Here is a 24,546-nt window from a genome sequence, read left to right on the forward strand (position 1 = left end):
TGCCACACCCCCACTCGCCTTGATTCAAACTCACGGTCCTTTGCTTCCTCTTGGTGAACTGGTGTGCTTGGAGTGATAATCTCCCCAGCCCAAACCGGACCTCTGGGGGCAGTGTTTGGGGGGAAGCGACTCCATGTTCATCCTAAGCAAAACTGATCAGTCATGAGTCCATCTGTCAATTGGTAACAAGTTATTTATTGAGCACCCATGGGGTGCACACACAGCACCATACAGTTTATGTGTGGGGGTACACAGTGAGGATTAGACACCATCCCTGCCCTCAAAGAGCTTACAGCATAATAGAACAGATGAGACAAAACGTAATTAACAAAATATGTCCAAATTATAGAAATATCTTTTTTAAAAGTTGATCCCAAAGTCAGGGATTAAGGGTGGTTTATACCAAGGCTGGGATCTCAAATATTGCCTCATTAGCTGTACAACCCTGGGCAAGTCACTTGACTTCTCAGCCTCAGTATCCTCATCTGGAAAATGAGGCTAATAACAGCCGAATCACTTACCTTACAGAGTCGACGTGAAAATCAAATGAAATAATGCATGTAAAGTGCTTTGCAAACCTTAAAGCATTACATAAATGTCAGCTGTTACAATTTTTTAAAAGCAGGATCAATCAGAAGAAAGCTTGGGCAGATGTGCCTTAAGCTTCAGTTTTAAAGAAAGAAGTGCATGCATAAAGGTAATCTGGGCAAAGTCTTGGAGAGGGGAAGGAAGATTAGTGTATTTGAAGCAAATGCTACAGGCTTTAATATATACTGGAGGATGAATAGGGAGCTAAGACTGGGGTTTGTCTTTTTAATGAAAAAGGCTTGGAACAGTCACTTGACTGATACTGGTCATTTAGCCCCTCTGCTCAAAAATCTTCAATAGCTGCCTTCTGACTCCTGAGTAAAGTTTAAGCTTCTCTGCCCAGCATTTGAGGCCCTCCATAAACGTTCTCTTTTGGACTTCTATCACCCTTCTCCAGTCTGCACTCTAGTCAAACTAGGCAACTGTATTACCCCAAACACATATTCCTCTGATGCCATGCTACTGCTCAGGCCATGGCTTGGAATGACCTTTCTCTTTATGGAATCCTTACCATTCCTTTAAAGCCCAACTGAAATGGAGCCTCTTTCAAGAATCCCTTTGCAATATCCCTCCCTTTCTCCAGGCATGACTTCCTCCCCACAGATGTCTGAGGGAAGTGTGTGAATCTTACCTAAATTATGCCTTCCCCAGTATGCAGCTCAACTGGAAACAGGCAGATTCTAATCAACCTTTGTTTTATTGTAATGTACTAAGGGAAACGTGAAGCTTTTTGATGGGTTCAGAAGGGAAGGAAGTTGTGCAAAGAAGGTGGTTCAAAGGCCCTCAACCAGGCAAGAGTTTATTATTAAATTCCCAGTTGATGAAAATACAGAGCAGTAACAGAAACATTTCCTTACAAGTATCCTAGAATTCAAGCTGAGCTTCTACACAGTCAGAATTAGTGAGGTCTTACTTTACTTTTCTTCTATCATATGGTTTCCATTTCTCCTACAAATAAAGCTTTATGTCATGTCCAGATAGATCTGTCATATATTAAGTTATAAGGGCCAGGACGATGTGAAGTTTGGCACCTGTGCGGCATGAGCCAAAAACAAATATTCCTAAGAAACAGGAATAAGAGACAGAAGAATCCTTCTGTGACACATGCTTCCGTAAATATATTCATATTAAAAACAATGAATCAATTTTATGTTAATATTCCTACCATACAAAACCATTACTTCCACCCTACTTATTCAAAAGCTGAATGGAAGTAAAGAGTCTATCTCTATATCTATTTGTCCACTTTCTGCTGTGTTTCTAGGTTATTTTTACTGCAGGATTCCTAAATTATGCTTAAGAAATGAGAAAAAAAATCTTAACTCCCCCCCCCCAGAGCCCTACTCAGAGCAGAATTCTTAAGACAATTTTCTTGATGGTACATGCACTATTAATTAGGGGGTATTTTGTATAGTTCTTTCCTTAACTTGTACTAAATGACATTAGCATACACAAAACGCTTGTTCATAATATTCTTTTTCTACAAGTGTGAAAGCCACATTGACAAGGAATCTCTTTCTCAGGTATACTTCCAGCTTCATAACCATAATCCCAAGTGAGTTCTGTTCCTGCCTTCACATGCCTAAAAAGCAACAAACAAACAAATAAATAAATAAACAAAGAAACAAGTATACACGCCCCCCCACCCACAATGAACAGCAGTCATACACATAGAATTCTGTTTCATATTATTCAACGATTTAACAAATGTAACTTTTTGTGTAAGATATTGTGCTAATGTTAGTGATATGAACAGAAAAATGACAGTTCTTGCCCTCAAGATGCTTACCATTTATCATCAGGGAAATGCTCTATATAAATCATTATGTAGAGGTACACATATCCCATTAACCCCTTTCACAACTATTTCCCATATGCTTTCTTGTTTAAAATAGTCTGTTAGGAAGACCAGTTACTTTCTAATTGAAAAAAATTTTAAATCAATAAAAAAAATCAGTTGTGACATAACTCATAATTAGTTGAATAGAGGTTTTGAGGAATGAAGACCTGGATAAGTAGCCAAAGCATGCAGATCAGGAAAGGCCTATTGTTACATGACACCTTTTTACTTCTATAACATGTAACTTTCTGGGCTACATTTTATTTGAACCAGGTGGTCATACTTCGGACCCGGGACAGCAACAGAACCAATATGTCAATAATTCAGAATTGCATTGAATAGGAATAATGTTAGGTAATAAAAAACAGACAGAGGGGCCAAGTATACCTTTGTTCTAAGGACATAAAGAACCTGTCATTTTTTTGTTGTTGTTTTAAGGTCTTGCCTTTTATATTTTCCTCCTACATAAGCAAAATTAAATTCAAACCTTTTTGTAAAGAATGCCACCCATGGAAAATTTCTGTCATGTGTCTCCACAAAAACATTCTGCACGAAGAAATATGGGTTATAAATAAAATGTTGAAAAAAAAAAAAAAAAAAAAAAAAAAAGATCTGAAATATAATACAGATTAAAAAGAATCAGAAGGCTCAAAGGTTTTTTCTTTAAAAGCACCAGAACATAATTTGATTTTCAAAGTTTATTCCTTTCTTTCTTTCTTCTTTCTTTTACTGAGGACCAAGTGTTCAGATTTCATTAGTTTCTGTTGATGGTTTAGTTATTTCAGATGGAAAAGTTATTTTCTTTGGAAAATACATTCCCATTTTGTCCTTCCCATGAACCTAAGGAGCCCAGAGCAACCCTATGGCAAATAAGGATAGGAGTCCTAGGTGTCCCTCACACATGCTAATGCATATCACTGGGGAACGGGCAGGATGGAAGGCCCGTTCTTGTTCCTTTGCAAGCATCCTGGCTCTGGGCTGTCTCAATGCGAAGCATACATAAGGCTACTTGGCTGCTGGGAGAAGTACAAAATTTTTTGCTTAGATCATGCAAGTTATAATTTCCCTAGAATTTAGTCAACCTGAAACATAACAGCTGGGTAGCAAAATCACAGAATTACACAGCCTGATGCCTACCAAGGCCACGCCTTGAGGGACAGCATGGTATAATGGAAAAAGAGTCAGATTTGGTGTGAAGGAACCTTGCGTTTAAATCCCACCTTTAACATTTACTATGGCATCTCACTGCACAAGTCATTTACCCTCCCTCAGCTTCAATTTCCTTTTCTATGAAATGGGGATAATAAGGTATCTCCCTCACAGAGTAGTTTGTTGTGAAGGTCAAAGGAGATACTGGATGTAAAGTGGTTTGCAAAACCTACAGTACTACGTAAATGCCAGCTATTATTATGATGATGATGCTGAGGGGGGAGGGTGGGTAGGAAGATTCCACCCTCATCTTACTAAGTGTCCTGATCATGGCAGGTAGAATTGAACTTGGCAAATACATTCATTCCTTTCACATTGAAGGGAAAAGCTCAATTTGTGCATTTTTGTAAAATTATTCTGCATATATAATCCAAGGCAGATAAAGCTGACATTTGAAACCAATGTGACAAACTCATCTAGACGACTTCAAAAGGGGAAATTCCACTAGGAACAAAAGGATCCTCTAGTCCAGGGGTCAGCAAAACTACAGCCTGAAGGCCCACTGGCCACAAGTTAAGAATGAGTTTTACATTTAAACGTAATAAAACTTTATTTTAAAATATAAGAACCACTCTTAGCTCATTGGTCACACAAAAACAGATGAAAGGTCCTTGTCCTTCACTCCACCAATGCTAAGGGATATAGTTTCGTGACAAATGTATCTCTACATCACAGGGTAGCTAGGAGGAAAGTATTTGTAAACTGTAAAGTACTACATAACCACTGACCCTAAAGACCACCTCTCCCTCAAAAAAATACCAAAAACTGTGATCCTGGGCAAGTGACTTAACTCCTCTGCACCTCAGTTTTCTCATCTGTTAAATGGTTACTGATGTCATAGGGTTGTTGTGAAGAAAACATTTTGTAAACCTTAAAGTGGCATATAAATAAGAGCTATTTTTATTATGACAATGAGGAGGAATCTTACCCACAGCACAGCTATAGACATAATTCAAACGGAAGTTAGGATAAATAGGAAATCACACAACTCAGTCCTTCCCCTAGCCCCATGTAAGCCATATTCCTTAATAAACTCAGCAGGTTTTACATTATGTTATAATGAATAGCACTTCAGAGAGAAAACCACCCACTGTTCCTGCCTAGATGAGTCTAATATTGAAATTCTTTTTGTGAGTAACTTCAATCCTGTGAAATCTTTCAGTAATCTCTGAGAGAACCTTCCTACACCCCTTCTCTAAATTAAATATTTTTTCCTCTGATCTTATTAAAAAAAATCCAAAAGCACAAGTCAGCTTTGTGTTGATGCCGTTTGTTAGGAACCATAGCTCAAAGCACTGAAAGGAACTCAGGACCATCAGGTTCAGGCCAGAGCTGAACCAGAGTCCCCTCTACAGCCCATGTGACAAGAGGCCGTCCAAGCCAGCCAGAGGAGCCAGCCCACACCTCACGTCAGTGTGTATACTTACATTCAGGAAGCGACCCACGTTTCCTTCTTTAGTAGCATCCAACAGGTAAATGCCATCTTGGTGAAGATTCTTCATCGACTCAGAAACATCGATGTGGGTTTCAGACAGTGACTCTTCATCACAAAGGATTTCTTGATTTTGCTTCTCCAGCATTCTTTCCTCTTGGGAGCCTTGCTCCTGAACCTCACATTCCTTTCTCCCACTCATATCACACACTGAGGCCGCCTGATCACACATGTTTTCTACTAGACTTTCTTCTTTACCATGATGGTTATCCAGCACGATACAGTTGGTCAGCAGCTTCTCTTTGGAATTTTCACCAGGGCAGCTTGACTCCCCTAAGAGAAATGTCAGAACTTTTAAGGTTCGGCTGAAGGACAGCACTGGCATGAATACTGTAATCACAAAACTACAGACATCCTTGGTTATGGTCTCAAATTCATCTCCCCAGAAAATTGCTCTTTTTTCTTCAAATGTGGAATTAGCTTCTGGCATGTATGCACGGCATTCTTTAATAGCTGCAGCAATTCAATTTAATTTTTAAAACATTTAAGTGCCTACTAAATACTAGGCATTGGTGGTACACAGACAAAAATGAACCATTCCCTGCCCTCAAGGAGTTTTCATTCTATTGGGGAGGGACACACCACATAGTTTTGGAAGCAGCTGTTTGTGTGTAATGCTGCAGGCTTCCAAACAGCCCCTAAGATAAGCACTGTGAGGCAGGAGAAAACTAACAGGCTGGCTGCTCATGGCAGCAACACTTGCACTTTGTATGGCTTATGTGATTATTCCTCTTCCAATGCCTCATGATGATGTATTGGTGACCCTGGGATCCTTGATACTAAGCCAAGAAAGTGTGAGTTCTGCTAGGTTTTACCAAGCCAGCAAAACCTCCAAGCACAGGCCAGGTGACGGATGGACTGTGTGTGAGTCAACCGAAGACCAAACTGATGAAGGTCTGAGAGACCACCCCCACTAGTCAGACAGCAACTATCTATTCTGGCATAGCACCTTGAAAAGATCATCTACTGGGCAAAGAGAGGCTGCCGGCAGTTTCAGTGGCCAGATCTATTACTAAGACTGATGAAGCCACATATTTTTACAGTATGTATTATTGTTTTGGGTCTCAGTTGGCAGATTAGTCACTGCTTGTACCTTTTAAAGGAAAATAAAAGTAGTAGTAGGGATGCTACCTCATCCGCCAACCAAAGTAAAACCTTCTATGCAACGTCAGAAGACCTAGGAGAAGGCTTCCAGTGCATGTGGTAGACTCTCTATGTATAGGCATGGACAAGAATCACAGAGGATGACAAGGTGTAGATGGAAGGGAGTGCCCACACTGATGAGATCATGGGTCTACTGAGGAAAAAATTCTTGAGAAGCAGGGAAGCAGAAAAATTAAACATTCTTTTTAGGCAAAGGAGAAGATCTCCTTTGCAACTTAAATGGCATAAAGAGTATTGTTAATTTTTCTCTTTTAAAAAATATCAATTTATCTCTTTAAATTGATCCTTTCTCTTCAGGTATGGTTATGCTTTAATCATGTTGCTGCTGTCTGTTGTTCCTGAATGTATTAATATTTCAATCATGCACTGTCCATGAAGCTCAAGAGCATTCCAAAGAAAAAATCCTGAAAATGTACAACATGAATGAACCTACCAGTGTAATAAGTTAAAAGTCAATTAATGGGCTTAGAAATAATATTTGTCTTTCCAGTACTTTCTCTTTCAACATGCTGTAGCCTCAGAAGCTGTCCTGCCTCCCAAACCAAAGCCCTTAGGAGAAGATAAAGGGGTACAGCAATGACTATTCATCTTAGCAGCGGATTCTCGGGGAATCCTACAGGATGGTGATAACCAGTCTGCTTCCAGTAATGAAAATCAGAGTTTTTCATGTGGCTCCATACAGTAAACTTGATAGGAAGGGATAAATATGGGAGCCAAGTACTTTTGTAATGAATGGTGCCTATTCCAGTTCGAGGTCTGTGACTCTTATCATCCAGGGCTCTCTGGACACAACGAGCAGGGTGTGGCAATGTTTTGGCCTGACACTAGCAAAAGGCTGAGGAGGGGCATGGCTCTCTTAGGAGCACTGCTTACCCTCCAGAACCAGGCTCCCATTCAACTATGGAACCAAAAGTGACTCTTCTATCCCAAGGTTTTCAGGCCCAGGAAAAGAGCTGGAAATGAGCTGCTTTTGCCTGACACTTTTGAAGGTTCCACTGTAAAATTTCTTCTAGCAAACCTGACACTGGAGGACCAGGCCTCATCAGGCATCTGTAGCTACTAGGTTAGTTGTTAACTCCCAGGCTTGATAGCATGTTTGTTACAGTGTCTAAGGGCAATGAAAAAAAAGGGATGGATGACTCAAAGTCAGATTAAAAACAGGCAAGAGATCAGGAGCAAAAGAAAACCCTACTTTTCTTTTCGTTGGTATTGGGGGTTGGTTGGACTTCCGGTGACTGAGTTTCATCCTCCTCTTCTGAGCTTATACCACACTCCAGGGTAACAATTCCCTTAAAAAAAAAAAAAAAGAAAGAAAGAAAGAAAGAAAGAAAAAGGAAGGCTGATACATTTACTTTCCTGGCGAAGGAGAGGCAATTAGCATTTAAAACTTTTCCAAGCGAATTTCATGATTAGTCTTAACCAGATTAGCTTTTCATTTCACCCCCAAGGTGGTAAAGGGGGTGGAATAATTATCTAACCATAGCTAGGAGACATATCAACAAAAATAGCACCTCAGATTTCCTGCCCAACCCTAGGCTGGGTTCTATTTTCCCGTACCGTCTGAGACAGGAGCTACTGATGGCTGTGCAGATGCCAAGAGCCGGTACTATAATGCTTTTAAATAAAGAAAAGACTTCTGTCCACATTCACAATATTCCAGTTATCCTCAGGGGAAAAGTTCTCACCCTTAAGTCACTAGTACAGCATATTTTTCTTTAGCAGTTGGGAACACCAGGGATGACCACTGCTTGCTCCCCTTGCTCCCACTCTGATGAGTCCGGTTAAAGGACTTGCCCGCTCCATTCAGACACTGTACAGACAAATTTAACTTGACATTGTAATGACAACATATGTTTAAAGGAGAGAGCCTGGGACTGATAATATTCTACAAGGTACATTTTCATATACATGGGCACTACAGAAGTTCAAATAAAGTCAAGTCAATAAATATTATATTAAGTGACTGAAATAACCCCTACTGTCTATAAAGAATTTAAATCAAGAAGGGATTACATGATCTATGTAGAGAGAAGGAAAAATCAAGATGCCAAGTGAGGTTCAATTCAATACAATAAGCACCTACTACATGCCAGGCCAGATGTAAAAGACGCAAAGACCAAAACAAAACATTCCCTAAAACTCCCTTGCCTTCAAGGAGTTTACATTGTACTGGGTAGGGGAGGGGAACAAACATTGACAACGGCAACAATCAGGAAAGGCATTGTGGTGGTGGTGGTACCTGAGTTAAAGAGACCTCGAGGTTCCAAAGAGGCAGAGGTGAGGAGAGAGAGCATTCTCGGCATGGGACACAACCTCTATAAATGCCCAGAGGCAGGAGACAGAATCTCCTACATGGGGAAAAGCTAGGAGGTAAGCTTGACTAGAATAGAGACAGCCTAAGGGGGAGTCACATGAAATTATTCTAGACAGCTGGCTCTAGCCAGACTATGCAGGTCTTTAAATGCTAAAGAGAGAGTCCTGGATTTTATCTTACACGCAACAGGGAGCCATTAATACTTCTTAAGCAGGAGAGTGACATGATCAGATTCATGTTTTAGGTCTATCAATTTGGCAGCTGTGTGAAGGACGGGTTGAAAGAGACTGGTTGCTGGGAGACTAATTAGGAAATAAGTATAATGGTGTAGTCAGTAGCTGATGAAAACCTGAACTAGAGTGAAAGCTGTGTGAATGAAGATAAGGAAAAAGATGCACAATAGAAAGATAGAACTGACAGGATGTGGCAACTGACTGGGGGTGGGAGGAGGTCAAACATGATGAGACCTCGGTGGCTGAAAGGATGGTGGTACCTTTGATTAAAAACAGGAAGAGGAGTGAATTGAGGGTAAAACACTGAATTCTGTGTTTAGTGTGAGATGCCTGTGGGGCATCCAGGTGCAGATTTCCAAGAGTAGGTCAATCAATAAGCTACTATGCTAAGCACTGGGGATATAAAGAAAGGCAAAAGAAAGTCCTTGCTCTTTCTCTCTCTTTTTTTGGGGCTAGGCAATGGGTGACTTGCCCAGGGTCACACAGCTAGTAAGTATCAAGTGTCTGAGGTTGGATTTGAACTCAGGTCCTCCTGACTCCAGGGCTGGTGCTCTATCTACCACGCCACCTAACTGCCCTTGTAAAGGAAGGAAGGAAACAAGCATTTATTATGGTTTTTTTTTGGGGGGGGGGTTAGGCAATGGGGTTAAGTGACTTGCCCAGGGTCACACAGCTAATAAGTGTTATGTATCTGAGGCCGGATTTGAACTCAGGTCCTCCTGACTCCAGGACTGGTGCTCTAGCCACTGAGCCACCTAGCTGCCCCAAGAGTCCCTGCTCTTGAGAAGCTCAGTCTAATGGAGGAGACAACATGCAAATAATGACGTACGAATAAGATATACACAGGATACTAGAATTAAGAAGGATTACAGAAAATGAGATTTTAGCTGGGACTTGAAGGAGGCTTGGGAAACCAGGAGATGAGGAAGGAGAACATTCCAGGCACAGGGGACAGGCAGTGAAAATACCCAGAACCAAGAGACGGCATGTCTTGTTTGAGGAACAGCGAGGAGGTCAGTATAACTGAATCAAAAATTACATGGAGGGATGGGAGGTGGGGGTGAGAGCATTGTAACACGTAAGAAGACTGGAAAATTGGTAGTCAGACAGGGAGGAGGAAAACCAGGAAAACAAAGTGTCACAAAAACCTAGAGAGAAAAGAATATCAAGGAGAAGAGGGTCATCAATAGTGTCACAGGCTGAAGAGGGGTCAAGAGGATGAGGACTGAGAAAAGGGCATTGAATTTCTCAGTGAAGAGATTACTAGTAACTTTGGAGAGAGCAGTTTCGGTGGAGTGAGGCTGAAATTCTCCCTTCTTCCACTTTTTCATGGGTCTCCCTAATTTTAGTCCCTCCCTTCTCCAATTCATCCTCCCACAGCTGCCAAATAATCAGAGACGGGTATGATCGTGTCAGTCTTGTTCTCGAAAGTTTCAGTGGCTCCCTATTACCTCTAGGATAAAATAAAACATGTTCAGCTTCTCCCTGAAAGCCCTTTAGTATGCAGCTCTCACCTGGCTTTCCAGACTGAATTCCCATTAGGGCACTTCACATACTGTGTTCCCTTGACAGAGGCTGAGTCCCAAACCTGGAATGGACTCCTCTTTCACAGCTACTTAGAATCCTTCACTTCCCTCCAGGCTCAGCTCAGGCGCCTCCTCCTACGTGAAGCCTTCCCTAACCTGCCCCCCAGCCCCCGCCACGTTAAGTGCTCTCTCCCTCCTGATACTATTTTGCATTCCCTGTCAGTAGGACAGAAACTGCTCGAGGCTGGAGTCTCAGTCTTAGTCTTATTATCTGTCCTTAGGACCTAACACATAGTGCTTTACACAGAATAGGCCTTTAACAAAATGCTTCCATTGCTTTCTGCTCCACCATCTCTTCTCAATGCCTTCCAGGCCTGTGCTTGCAGTCTGCACACAGGCAGGTTTAGTGGCACCTTTGCTCAGTCATGTTCATCATCATCTCTGGGCTGCTATCTGCCTAAAGGAGTAGTTTCACTCTTTGATATGCTTCATGAGGGAGAGATGGACAGGATACTGTGAGGTGGCATATCTGTATTGTGAAATGTACCTCAAAGCCCATAAAACATCCCTCAGTGAGACCCCATCCAAAAGAACTGCTACTTCTTCTAACATCTATAATGGCCCCGATATAAGGAACCTTTCTTCTTTTTCCTCCTTCCTTCACAATCATATCATATACCCTGCACACACTGGGTACTTAATAAATGTGGTCTGCATGTGTCTTGCTCTACTTCTTGTAACTCTATCTCATGAGAGAAATCCCACACACAAATAAAAAACATTTTATGAAATAGTAGGAATGGATAAGGAGAGTTAATGTCATTTCACAGAAGGGACAACTACGTTTTGATAGCCTGCTGCTGCTTTTTATAGTTCTTACCCTTTTTTCCCGAAAGTTTTGAAGAAGGGCTGTTTTAGTTTTAGGTCTTCTAGTGGCTGGTTGATTTTCAATTCTTAGATCATATTCATACTTCTCACCCCTGGGGCAAAGGACACATCATTGTGACTACATACATGACACAAAATCTATACTCTGGCTCTCTCTCCTGGACTGTGAAGTTTCTAGAGGACAGAGGGTATTCATTTCCAAAAATTTAACCAGTAAAGCAAATAATTACTCTTTCTCAGAAATGCATCATTACTGCATATTGTGTGTATGTGTGTGTGTGTGTGTGTGTGTGTGTGTGTGTGTGTGTGTGTGTGTATTCCCTACTGGGGGAAAATACTATAGTCATACCTTAAAACATATAGAAAGGAGGAAAACTCAGAAAATGAAATCTGGGTTAGATGAATCAAAAAAATGAAAAATATTGAGCATCTAAGTAAAAGTAATCAAGACCATAACTCCACAAATGGTGCATCTGAGAGAAATAAAATGCCATTGGAAAGGTCTTTAGAAAACAATACCCTAAGTTTCTCAAAGCATTCTATTTTCAGATTTTCAAGGCAGATGAAATTAAGATACAGGCTTTCGAGGTTGAGGGAAGATGTGAAAGTCTCTTTGATAAGTGATCAGATCCTTCATATGGAAGGATAAGGTCAGAGCTTACTGAATAGATGGATTTGCATCACTGCTGAGCTGAATCAAGTACTCCTCAGTCTCTGTGTCTCCAGGAATTGCTCCTACTTCAATCTGGACAAACTCAATTTCAGGATCAGAATAAAGAATTTCCGTTTTCCTCTTTTTAGAAAGTGCTGGGGATCCGCTGTCGTTGGCAGCAGCGTCCTCCTCCTCTTCTTCCTCTTTTCCACCAACAGAGCCAATTTCTTCCAGGCCAGCTCTGCTTAGTAATCTCCCTGAAAGAAATGACTGAGCTAAGAAAGGGACTCAGAAAATGAGTGCTTAGTAACTAAGGAAAAGCCACTTGGTTTCACTGTGTAAAAATTAGAATAAAAGTATTAATCTGATTCACAAAACTGAAATTTGAACAATGAAGTAAGTTCTGAAATGTACTGGACTTCAACTCAAGGATTCCTGGGTTCAAATCCCATCTCTAACACTTATTAGCTGTGGTAACAGGCAAGCCACAACTTCCAGGCCTAATAAATACTTAGAAATGAGCTCCCTGTGATACTTGCCTCACATGGTTGTTGTGAGGTTCAAATGCTATGATGTGATTTGTATACCTTAGAAAGTTATACAAATGTATGTTATTAAAATTATGATGATTGTTAATATATTTTTACCTATAATAACGTAAGAGAGGATATGCAACTGTAGTAATATCAAAGGTTGGCAAGTCTAGCCTTAAAAGCACAGATTTTAGAATCTTTTAGAATCCAAACTCTTGCTAGAAATATACTTATTTGAATTGGTAGTTCATTTTTTTTCCCCATGTTCTGATCCCAAAATAAAATCCTCCATGAAGATTTACACACACACACACACACACACACACACACATGAACACACACAAACACACACAGAGTTTTGTTTTTTGTTTTACAAGATTAAACACTGATGGATACCACCTACAGAGGTGGCATGATGTCTACAAGGTCATACAGTCGTCGGGTAGAAGAAATACCATTTGAATCTAGGTCTTCTCACTCTAAATCCAGTGACCCTCCATTATATCGCAACATCTCTTCACAACAGAAATTTACAAGTCATTTCTTTATTCCACATCTTCCAAGTGGCCACACCCCCTCACACTTAATTCAGTTGTAGAAAAATAGAACAGCATCCACAGAGATCCACAAAATGACCATAGTATCTAGCCTAGAACCTTGTACATAGCAGATGTTAGAAGAGGTAGACATTGATTTAATTTGAAGCCTAAAAAAAAGAAAAATTGAGGGAAAACTGAAAATTGAAAAGTAGAGTCCACTTTTCAGAACAAAGGTCCAGTTAGCAAACTATCTGCTGTCCTTTATCACTCTTTTTTTTTTTTTTTTTTTTTTTGTGGGAGAGGAACAACAAAAAAAAAACAAAACCAAAACCAAAACAAAACAAAAAAACCTGATGGATACCACATCATGGCTCTTGGCAGGCTTTCCTGGCTGGTCACTAGGTCAGGAAAAAGGGTGAAGATCCACTGCTTATGCTTTGCTCCACTAACACAGAAAACATCAGTAAAACTTCTAGGCCACCATTTAGCTTTTGGACAGCAGCCGAGGTTCTCTGCATCCAAGAACCCTTGAGAGGTAAAAGGCACAAATGCCCATGTGCTGGGAGTGAGGGAGGAGGGGGCAGAGGAATAGAAGGATGTGGAAGGGCAATGTGTGGATAGAGGTTGAGCACTGCTGCTTTTAACTCTGACTCAGGTTTGAACTCCTCTATTCCTCAAAGGGGAATGATTCATAAAATTTAGGGATCTTTAGAGATGTAGGTTATTTTTTTATAGTTATATAGCAAGTGGCAGAGTCAGAACTAGAACTCACGTCCTGTGATGAAAATACCAGGGTTCTTTCCACAACAGCCTGCTATGCCATGTTTCATTTTCTCCAGAAACAGAGTGGAAGACCTGGTCAGTACTGCTCCTGCATTCAGAGTAAAACAAATGCCAAACAACACAAAGACGGGCCAACTTAATTTCATTGTTATACCTAAAGAGCTGCCTTCTCTCACCCCAAATACTTCCTGGAGTTGCTAGTAACAAAGTCAGGAAGATATGGAAACACATTGTATAGGCTCAAGAAATATTTGCCGATTCAGAAAATTGGGCCTTTTTTCATTTTCTCTGTGTCCTTTTTTCTTTAAGGTCAGAACCAGTTTTTACAGCTGTTCTCTTCCCATGCAGAACACCTGAGACGTCCTCTAGTTACTCCTCCTCTCACCTTTAGTTATCAGGTTATAAATCCCTCAAATTGTCTTCATTTCTCTCCTCTTCAATGCTGCTTCCTCTGTTATGAGCACAGTCTCAGTAAATAAAGCAATGTCTTTGAAAGCATCATCAATCATCAATGACTAACTCTACTGCAGACTTCTTTTAACACAAGACTTCATTTTACCTGAGTAAGTGCAAACAAATGTCCCTTTGTCAATGTCATCAAGGCAGCGGACTCCCCAACCTTTCTTCTCAGTTTTGAATACCTGAAGGCGCACCTGGAGACCCTGCTGGACAACTCTGTTCTGACATGTTCTCGGATCACATTTGCACAAGAGGCTGCATTCAAAAATTCTGCCATTGAAAAATGTAACATAAGGAAATTAATCAGATACACCCAAATAAAACATTGATATATAACTAAGAGAAAACATCCAGGTGGGGGGGGGGGGGGGGGGGGAAGCAAATACTGACATCAGCAGTATTTCTATTATTGACAAACAGATGCAGAAGAACTCTGAACACAGAATGCCTGCCCTTTTAGAGCTATGCTTCATTCAGACTGCAGGGGCCTAAGGAGCAGGAAGAGAGCTGGACTGAAATGAAAACTGACCACAAAGGGGAGAGAAGAGGAAAGATGGGTTGAGACCAGGGCAAAAGATCAGGCTCAGAAACCAGAAGCAGGTGTAAGGAGAAAAGTTAGAGAAGTCATGTTATGTCAAAAAGGAAAAGGCATAGCAGAACTTTTTGTGGTAGCAAAGAACTAGCAACAAAGTAGACAAATGTATTTCCGGCATATCATTGTGCTGTAAGAAATGACAAATATGACTGATGCAGAGAAACTCGGAAAGACTTGTATGAACTGAAGAATGAAGGGGCCAGCACCAGGAAAACAATTTATACGAGGTTCACAGTAATGTCACAGAAAACAACTCTGAAAGACCACGGAACATTGGATCCCTGCAGTGACTCATCATGATGACAGAGGCCTACTGATAAAATATCCCACCTATCCCGACTCCCAAACCCTGCCATTTTGGCAGTGATAACTGGATGTGGATGCAGAATGAGACAGTTTTCAAGCACAATCAATGGTCAGATTTGCTTTTCGTGATTATACTTATTAGTTGTAAGAGATGGCGTGCATTGAAAAAAGAGAAAAGTTAGTAGAGAATAAAATAACTTTAAAAAAGAAAGAAAAGAGCATCAATAAAACATTTAAAAATATACAGAAAATTATAAAGTTCAGAAAGGGACATAAATGGTAATTTTATTACTACATTTAATTTAATATGCACTTTAAAAATATTTAACAGAGGTAATTATTTCATATACAATCCTGTTTTTTATTCTTTAAATATAGAAATGCCCATGTTCATTAAATCCATAATAAAAGGCAGGATCTGGACTTGTGATTCCATTGGCATAAGAAACCACTAAGTGAGGAAATTCAGGTCAGTAGTGCCTTTTCTGAAATTTATTGTCTTTAAGAGTTGTCTTGAGCACTGCAGGTTTCAATGACTGGTGAAGGATCACACAGAATGTGTCAAAGGCAGGACCTGAATCCAACTATTCTTGGAATTGAGGCCAGTCCTATATCTGTTACCACATACTATACCTCAAGTTCTTAATGAAAAAGAAAATTTAAAGGTAAATAAGATAAAATAAACAGGGGAGAAGGCTAGGTGCCTTACATGCCATTACAAATAGAGGAGCCATAAGAGGGCTGTCATGAGAATTCCAGACTTCTGTTTACTCTTGATCTCAAGTGATCCAGGTAGCTAAGGTCTTACTCTATTTGCTATATTTAAATTTGCAAATGCTAGTAGAAGATGACCATATTCCCAAAGTTTGGATCTTGTAAATTCTCCATATAAATTTACTAATGAACAAAGAACTTGTAGGTGTGGGCAACTCTTATAGTACAGCAAAATTATTAAGTGCCCACTATAAAGAATGCACTATTAGGTGCTGGCAAGAGTGCCAAAGGTGAAGGAGCTTATAAAATGCAGTAGAGGGATATAAGCCATGTACAAAGATAAGTAAAATGCAAATCAGCATCGACTACATACAGAAAAGAACTATAAGGCAAAAGATCAGAAAAAGGAGAAATCATTTTTAGTTGAAGGAATAAGGAAGGTAGTATGTGGGAAGGGTCTTGAAGGATGGGCACAATGGCAACAAGCATGATGAGTGTTACTGAGGCTAAGTCTCTGACTTTCATTTCAAGGACAAACTTACTGTTTACTTTTTTGTTTTGTTTTGTTTTTTTTTAAAGCAACGGTGTTTCGTACTATTGTCATAGATGGGGGAGATTTTGTTGTACCTCTGAGAATCAATCAAGCACTAAGCACTTACTAAGTACTCACTACTACCAGGCACTCGGGATACAAAGACTGAGATGAGATAGTCTCTGCTCTCAAGATTACACTTTCTTGGGGAAGACAATATGGACATATACGTATATATGAAAATACAAAGTATACACCTGAGAAGACAAACCATGTTATGCCATAAGGAGAAAGAGGAAACCCCTCACCAGCTACAATCCCTCTCAAACAAAACATGAATAGGTCTTACCCGTTGGGTACTGGCTGCTGCAGTCTTTTATAGCTATAGCCATAAGTGGGTTTGACACTTGACCATGCAGAACTCTCATCATAGCCCTTTGCTGTCAGCTGCAGGCATGCACATTTTTCTCTAAAAGTCGGGTGACAGGTGAAGTAAAAATATATAAGCACAAAGTCAGCAAGTGGAAAATGAGAGCAGTGAATTGGGGAGGGGAGAGGAGGAACACGCAGTAAAGGATACAAGCAGAGTTTGAATGTTCATTTGGGGCCATTTCAGCACAACCCATTCCCCCAAAGCCCAGGGTCCTGGTAAAAAGGGAAGGATGTGATTCCATTTCATGTGTATCATTCCAAGACTTTATTCTGCTTCTACCCCCTCACTTTGGCAGCTTAAGTTTCCTGAAATTTTCAAATATGTTCTAACCATCCTCTCTTGAACGGGAAAGGTCTGGAATCTCTCTTGTGCTTTTTGATATCAAAGCTTCCGCTTGCCAGGATGGAGGTGTTACTTCCCCTAGAGATTAGGTACCTCTTATCAAATCTAAGCATGACACACAACCACCGGAAAAACAAAGTAGTACTATACCAACCCTTCCAGAACTTCTACAAATTTTCCTGATGAAAGTTCCATGGTACTCAAAATTGTTACCTACTACCCCTTTGAACCTATATATTCCCTATAGATTAGGCCATTATCTTCTCTAAGTGCCCAAATGAAAATATGGCTCAGATCTCTTGGCCCTGATGAGTCCATATGTTTTTGCTGGAAAAATAAGACTTTTATACATGCCTGCAAGAATCTTCACTAGCACATGGAAAGACTGGGCAAACAACGCCTTGGCATCCAGCCATCAAAATCTCTTTTTCCTGACCTAAGAGGCTAGGCAAGGTTTGATTATCAGGCAATCAAAAAATTATAATCAGTATAGAAATGTTGGTGTATATGAAGGTAGGTAGATATTATCAAGAGTATTAGATAGAAAATCAAACAGATTCTAGTTCCAAATTTGCCAATAACTCATTCAGTGACTTTTAGCAAGGTAATTTAAGCTCTCTGGACCTTGGTTTCCTCATTTGCAAAATGAGGAATCACAGAACCACAGTCATTTATCTATCCAATCTCTACCCAAAGACCAAATCCTATTTATACTATCCCTGACAAATGGTAATCCAGCCTCCATTTATACATATACAACAACAAACAGACTTACTCTTCCTCAAGACATCTTATTCTAGTTTTAGACAGCTACAGTTGTTAATAATTTTCTTCCTTATGTTTAGCTGAAATCCATTTTCCTATAATTTTGATTCACTGGTCTTAGTTCTGCCCTTCAGGGTAAAACAGAACAAGTCTAATCTGTTTTCCACATGACAACCTTCAACATACTAGAAGATAGTTCTCCTTCTTCCCCCTTACTCTCTTATCTTCTCCATATTAAACATCTCCAGTTCTTTCTGCTGATCGTTCTATGGTATGATTTCAAGTCCTTTCATCATTCAGGTTCCTTTCTTTCCCTTGATATACTCTAGCTTGTCAATGTCCTTTCTAAAATACGGTGCCCAGGACCGGATGCGACACTGAAGACTGGTCTAACCCGAGAATTCTCCTTTGCTCTGGAGACAATGCTTCTGTTAACCTAAAACTGCATTAACTTTTTTAGCTACTACATGATAATGCTGACCCATACTGAGTGTGTAGCTCACAAATTCCTAGGTTTTTTTTTTCACATGAATCAGGCAATTAAGTGATATAGTGGAGAGAGTGCTAGATTTAGAGCACAAAGATCTGAATTCAGGTCCTGCCTCCTGTTCTAAGTCTATAATCCTCTGACTTTGTAGCCATGTTTCCCTCATCCTGTATGGTTGATTTAAAAAAAAACCCAAAGTACAAGATTTTAAATTTAGTTTTTATGAAAGTTCATCTTATTAGTTAATCATTCAGTCATGCCAAAGCACCATGGCACAATAGAAAAAGCAGGAGAATCAGAGACCAAAGATCTGAGTTCAAGTTCTAGTCCTATCACATAAGACATGACACAAAGAAAGTCATTTAACCTCCTTGACACTCAGATTATTTATCTGTTAAAAACTGGGCAGTGAATGATACTGTATGATTGATATATATGATACAATATATGTATATTGTAATGATACTGTATTACATATCTGAAAGGGTCGTCATGAGGAAAGCACGTTAAATTTATGAAGTGGTATATAAATAGTATCTTTTAAAAGTTACTTGGATCATATTTCTTTCATCCAAGCTATAAACTATCCCTCCCAGCTTCAAGGTATGCATAAATTCAATAAGCAAACTATGTATGCCTTCATCGAAGTCACTGATGAAAATGTCCACCAGAACAGGGTCAAGCCCAGTCAGACCCCTAGCACGCAGCTCAATGCTTACCTCTCCACAATAATATCCATCAGAATTCTTTGGGTCTGGTCAGTCACAACTAGGTCCCTAATTGTAGTCCACATCTCTTCATCACGTCCACAAGGACATCATAAGAGATTTGGCTAAATATGTTCCTGAAAGCCAAGTATATGATGTCCATGACATTCCTTTAATCTACTAACCTAGTAAACACAGACGAGATTGGACTAGAAAATCTCTAGCTAAAAAGTCACTCCAACCTGAGGCTCTATTGCTGACATATCTTTAAACAGGTAAGAACAGTTTATACACCTACTGAGAATATGTTTTCTTTGTTTTACATAAGCATTTGCACCTTTGTTTAAATATTTTGTGCCATTATTAAAACTAAAGCACTATTAAATGCCAATATATTTTCACATAACTTGTATTTCAAAGTGAGGATCAGGGTTCTTCAGCACTTTGATGTACTGACCCCTATATACGGCAAAGACACTTACTTAAACTTACTAGTAATTATCCTTTCCAACAGAAGCAGAAAAAGCACTTCAATTCATGAACTTCCCAGTTATTCTCCCCTGTTGTGGACATTAACATCTTTAGACTTAGTGTAGGTTACAGATAATGTCCAAAATATGCTAATATTTGACATTACTCTGAACAATTATATAACTGTTGAGAATATTAGTTCTAACCTTTGAGTATAACTATAAGGTGATTAGATCAAATTCATAAGCCATATATAATAATGTTATGTATAGTTGCAGATACACGAATAGATATCTTTAGGTCAAAATTTACTCCTCAAAGTACTTTTTTGTAACATGTTTCCCAATTTTATATTATTCTGTTCCTGTGGTCAGAAGCTTAAGAGCTTCATGTCACAACTATACATTTCCCATGTAAAAACAAATAAATAGAAAAAAAAAACCAAAAAAAACTAAACCAAAATGGACAAATCAACCATTTAAAAATGCTTTGAAAATATCGAATAATTTGTGATACTAAATGAAGGGAAATCCCACTAAAATTTAGTCAAATTGAAGCACATCCTTGCATGAGACAGTTGGAAACCATGGTACTATTTGGTCAACAAGGTTCTTTCCCTTTATCAATCAACAGAAGGCATCTTTGCATCTCAGGCCATCCAATAGGCCATGTGGCTCCCCAGCAGGAACTCGCCTGGGAAAAGGCCTTAGGGATCCTGATTAAAATGCCTATTTTTCTACTCACATATCCATGCAGCCTTTTGAGCAGTCACATGAATTACTAAACATGCCAGAGAAATTGTTGAGGTAGTAAGCACGTGGCCACGTCCGCCTCCGGTACTTGAAGTGTGGCAGTCTTCTGTTATCGATTTCGTTACAGAAAGTAACAGGCACAGATTCGGTTCCGTGGCTAATATCAGAGTCAGAAACAAAAACTTCTTTCTTCCGCATATTCCTGTTCAACTGCACATAGGTATTGAAAGAAAAATGATGTAAAAATAAAAAGCTACACTCTGTCTCAAGCAGGTAACGGTGGACTTCCTTAAAGTTCCTCAAACTCCTTCCACAAGGGGTTTTATAATTCACATGGAATGCAGCACAATTAGAGTTTGTCTTTGCATGTCGCCTTTGGAAACTACTCAAGATGGGGATCATAAGTGGGTTTTCCACTTTGGAGGTGAGAGGTATGTTCGACAGACATGTATCACAGCAGATATGATTCTGATAAGACAGACGCAAAGATAGTATTTTCTCTTCATAATCTGAAACTTCATTTTCCAAAGTTAGAACTGCTATATCCTCTACGGTTCTGTTAAAAATGACAGAAGAATGATTAGTGACACAAATTTGTAGGGATATACCTTTAAAAAGAAAACATACATCATAGGGGTAGCTGGTGATCTATCATACTCTGCCACTGTCACCACAAACCTAAGTGAGAACCTGAAATAACCATATTTTGTTGCATTCTGGTCCCATATAGTTGTTCCTAACTTCAGATTATAAATCTCCAGCAGTCCAGAACCATACCTGGAACTTCTAAGTTCATGACTATGCATTAAGTTTATTACAGCTACTCATCAAATTCCCAGCTGAGTCAGTATCTATAAGCTCACAGAACACTACTGATTCAGTGAAAAGCAGTCAGACTAGCTGTTTTTCACTAGTATTCCAGTTGACTGGACTTTTCCATTTTCTCTTCAGTTATTACCACTACTAATAGCATATTAAGGTTTTGCAAAGAGTTTCATATTAATTATTCCTTGTAACAGTCCTGTGAGGTTGTTACTATTATCACCCCCATTTTACAGCTGAGAAAACTGAGGCTTAGCGAGGTTAAGTGGCTCACTAAGGGATCACAGAGTTAGTCTGAGGCAAAATTCGAACCTAGGCCTTCCTGATTCTAAGCCCACTATTATCTACTACGCCACCTTGTCTATCTATTGTTGGAATACTGTAGACCCAGCTGAAGATGGTGAAAGGGCAATAACAAAGGAATGAACACAATAGTTCCAAATAAGGAATGGGACTGGCACTTAAAGCGTTATATTATCATAAAAGCCTATAGCTTTTCTTATGTTTTTAGTTCTGTCTCTCTTCATTGTAAGAGACCTAATATTGTAATTCTGCAAGCATTACAGACTGGGGACCTCTAGGAAAATGGCAGACTAGATCTAGTGAACCAGCTCACTTCTTCCTGCCTCCCATCTCTAGGAACACTAAAGAGACACAGAGAGGGGGCAGCTAGGTGGCGCAGTGGATAAAAAAACTCAGGAGGACCTGAGTTCAAATCCAGCCTCAGTCACATAATACTTACTAGCTGTGTGACCCTGGGCAAGTCACTTAACTCCATTGCCTAGCCCAAGGGAAAAAAAAAGAGAGACACACACACACACACACACAGAGGCACACTGACAGACACATGGACAAAGATGCTCAGATACAAGAGTGAAGACACTCAAAGAAAACCAAAACTAATGATAAAAGCTCAGAGTGGAGTAGTAGCTGTTTTTACTGCTGTTATAACTACTCCCAGCAGTGCTTCTCCAGGAAGGAATGCAGAAGGCTGGAAGAGCACAAAGACAGTCAGAGATGTTGCTGTTTGCTCTTGGACAAGCCCTGGCAAGACAAAGGCATCTGACCTGCCTCTGCAGCTGCTGCTCCCACAGCAGGCCCTCCACCAGCAAAATCTCTAAGGCCTAGGAGTAGAGAGAGACCTCTATGGCACCTGACATGGTCCATCCCCATCTGCTCCTAAATACTCTCTCCTCCGAGTTATTCTGGCATGGCTCCCTCCTGGCTCTTCTCCTGTCTCCGCCGCTGATTCTTCATCCACGTCACCCACATTAAACGGAGGGCCCTGTGAGGTTCGGCCTGGGGCCCCCTTCTGTTTTTGCTCTGTCCTGTCTCACTTGCCGATCTCTTGGTTCCAAGATCTATACATCCAGTCCTAGTCTCTCTGCTGAGCTACAGTCACACATTTCCAACAGCCTCTTGGACATCTTGAATTAGATGTCCTCATACAGATCTCAAACTCAAAATGTCCAAAACAAAACTCATTATCTTGTCCTCCAAACCTCTTTACTTCCAAACTCTGCTCTTAGTATGGAGGACAGCCCCATTCTTTTCCAGTCAGCATTATCATTACATTCTCTCTCCTCTCCCTCTCCTATACCTCCCCTTCTCCCCACTCATACAGCCACAACTTTAGTTCAGGCCCTCATCACCTTTCACCGGAACTACCAACAGCCCACTGACTAGGCTCCCTGCCTGAGTGTGCCTCCAATCCCTCCTGGCTCATGTACCAACGCGTAGGTCTGACCACGTCACTCTCCAGCACAATGGGAACCACAGTGGCTTTAGGGCCTCCTAGGTCCAACATCAACCACTCCGCTTGGCCTTGAAACAACAGCTGATGTTTCAAACCTAGTTTCTTTGGCCTCTTTTCCAACGTCATTATTTGTGTGCCTACCTTTTTAAACTGGTATTTTCTTAGGTTTGCATTTATTTTCCAAGAGTTCACACAGTATTAACAATTCTAAAGTGCAGCTTCTCATGGCAGGGCCAAAGGAAGAATTTAGAAGATAGGCCATACACTGGTCCTGCACAAGTCTACTGCCTTTCATAAGGGGAAAAGGTTAAAGCAAAGGTTCACAGATTTAGAGTTTAAAAAGATAACAGAAGGGATCTAGTCCAACATTCTTACTTTACAGATGAGCAAACTGAGGCCCAGAGAGATTAAGTGACTTGCCTGACATCATAAAAATTGGAAACATCAGAGGTGAGACTCATCTCAGGTTCCCTGACTCCTAAAGTCAGTGGTCTTTCTATTTACCATGTCAAGAAAAGGTGAAAAAACAAAAATAAAATGACAAAAAAAACAAGGTAAGATAATTAAATCAAAGTTAAATTCCAGATATTTGTACAGATGCTCTGTAACATTAAAAGACCAAGAAACAAAATTTATAAAAACAACAACATTTACACAGTGCTTTAAAGATTTCATAGAGTTTTACAAATATTAGTCTTATTTGATCCTCACAATAACCCCTGGGAGGTAGGTGCTATTTTCATTTTACAGATGACGAAACTGAGGCAGATACTGGTTAAGTGACTTGCCCAAGGTCACACAGCTACTACGTGTACAAGGCTGGATTTGAATTCAGACCCTTCTGACACCAGGCCCAGCACTATTCACAGAGCCACTTAGCTGGCAGAAATATAAAACTGCAGGATCGATCTGTATCAAAAGTGATAGAAGAAATACCAGAAAATAAAACAAACTAGATAGCAAAGGGGATTTTTTTTTCCACAAAAAAAAACAACAACAAAAATCCCCAAAGTATCACATCACAAATGAAAGAACTCAGAGGACTACAGCATGAAGAAATTAAAAATTCAAGCCTTCAAACATATAACTGTCAGAATTCAAAACTGTAAACATGAAGAATGAATTCTTAAGAGTCAATAAAGAAAAAACAGAAAGTAACAAAGGGCTGATAAGAATTTTCCTTTTTTTTTTTTTTAAATCTTTAACTCCAGTGGACAGAGCACAGCGTGAACAAGGGAGAACAACCCAAGGGCTAAAACATTGTGTAGATAAATTAATATTACTGTGTGTTATGGCCACACACTTTAATCCTTATATACTAAAAGGATAGAGACATATAAACATATCTCCACTTCCGCAACTATAGTGTTGGATTAGTAGCATCATCGTTGTGAGATGGTTTAAAATATGTGATAACATAGGGGAAAAATGGAAAATAGGAAAAAAAAACCCAGGAGGATAAAATCTTATTTCCCCTTGAATAACTTCCCACCTAGTACTGCACCTATTGCGTGACGCCAAGTCTTTGTTTTAGCCTCACTTTATTCTTTCTGATTCTGGACGATCTTTACAATTCGTGTCTCCTAAAGTCACTTGGGCCTTTCAGGCTTACTGCACGATCCATCTGGAGCTTCCTTCCTCCCA

The 24,546-nt window shown here is 39.9% G+C and overlaps 1 protein-coding gene across 1 annotated transcript in view; it reads right to left on the minus strand.

The window, feature by feature from the left end:
- The window catches only part of SETDB2 (SET domain bifurcated histone lysine methyltransferase 2), a 106,554-nt gene that overhangs the window by 49,002 nt on the left and 33,006 nt on the right, over positions 1-24,546 (minus strand). The window contains exons 6-16 of the mRNA XM_027848071.1: positions 20,317-20,880; positions 16,717-16,836; positions 14,321-14,490; positions 11,917-12,163; positions 11,247-11,346; positions 7,486-7,582; positions 5,061-5,402; positions 3,547-3,554; positions 2,916-2,992; positions 2,056-2,170; positions 19-142 (exon numbers count right to left, since the gene is read on the minus strand). Of these exons, the coding sequence (XP_027703872.1) occupies positions 19-142; positions 2,056-2,170; positions 2,916-2,992; positions 3,547-3,554; positions 5,061-5,402; positions 7,486-7,582; positions 11,247-11,346; positions 11,917-12,163; positions 14,321-14,490; positions 16,717-16,836; positions 20,317-20,880 (1,964 nt within the window). The remainder of the gene's footprint in view (positions 1-18; positions 143-2,055; positions 2,171-2,915; positions 2,993-3,546; positions 3,555-5,060; positions 5,403-7,485; positions 7,583-11,246; positions 11,347-11,916; positions 12,164-14,320; positions 14,491-16,716; positions 16,837-20,316; positions 20,881-24,546) is intronic.

Source organism: Vombatus ursinus, unplaced genomic scaffold, assembly GCF_900497805.2.
Source record: "Vombatus ursinus unplaced genomic scaffold, bare-nosed wombat genome assembly UNPS02005659.1, whole genome shotgun sequence".
NCBI lineage: Eukaryota > Metazoa > Chordata > Mammalia > Diprotodontia > Vombatidae > Vombatus > Vombatus ursinus.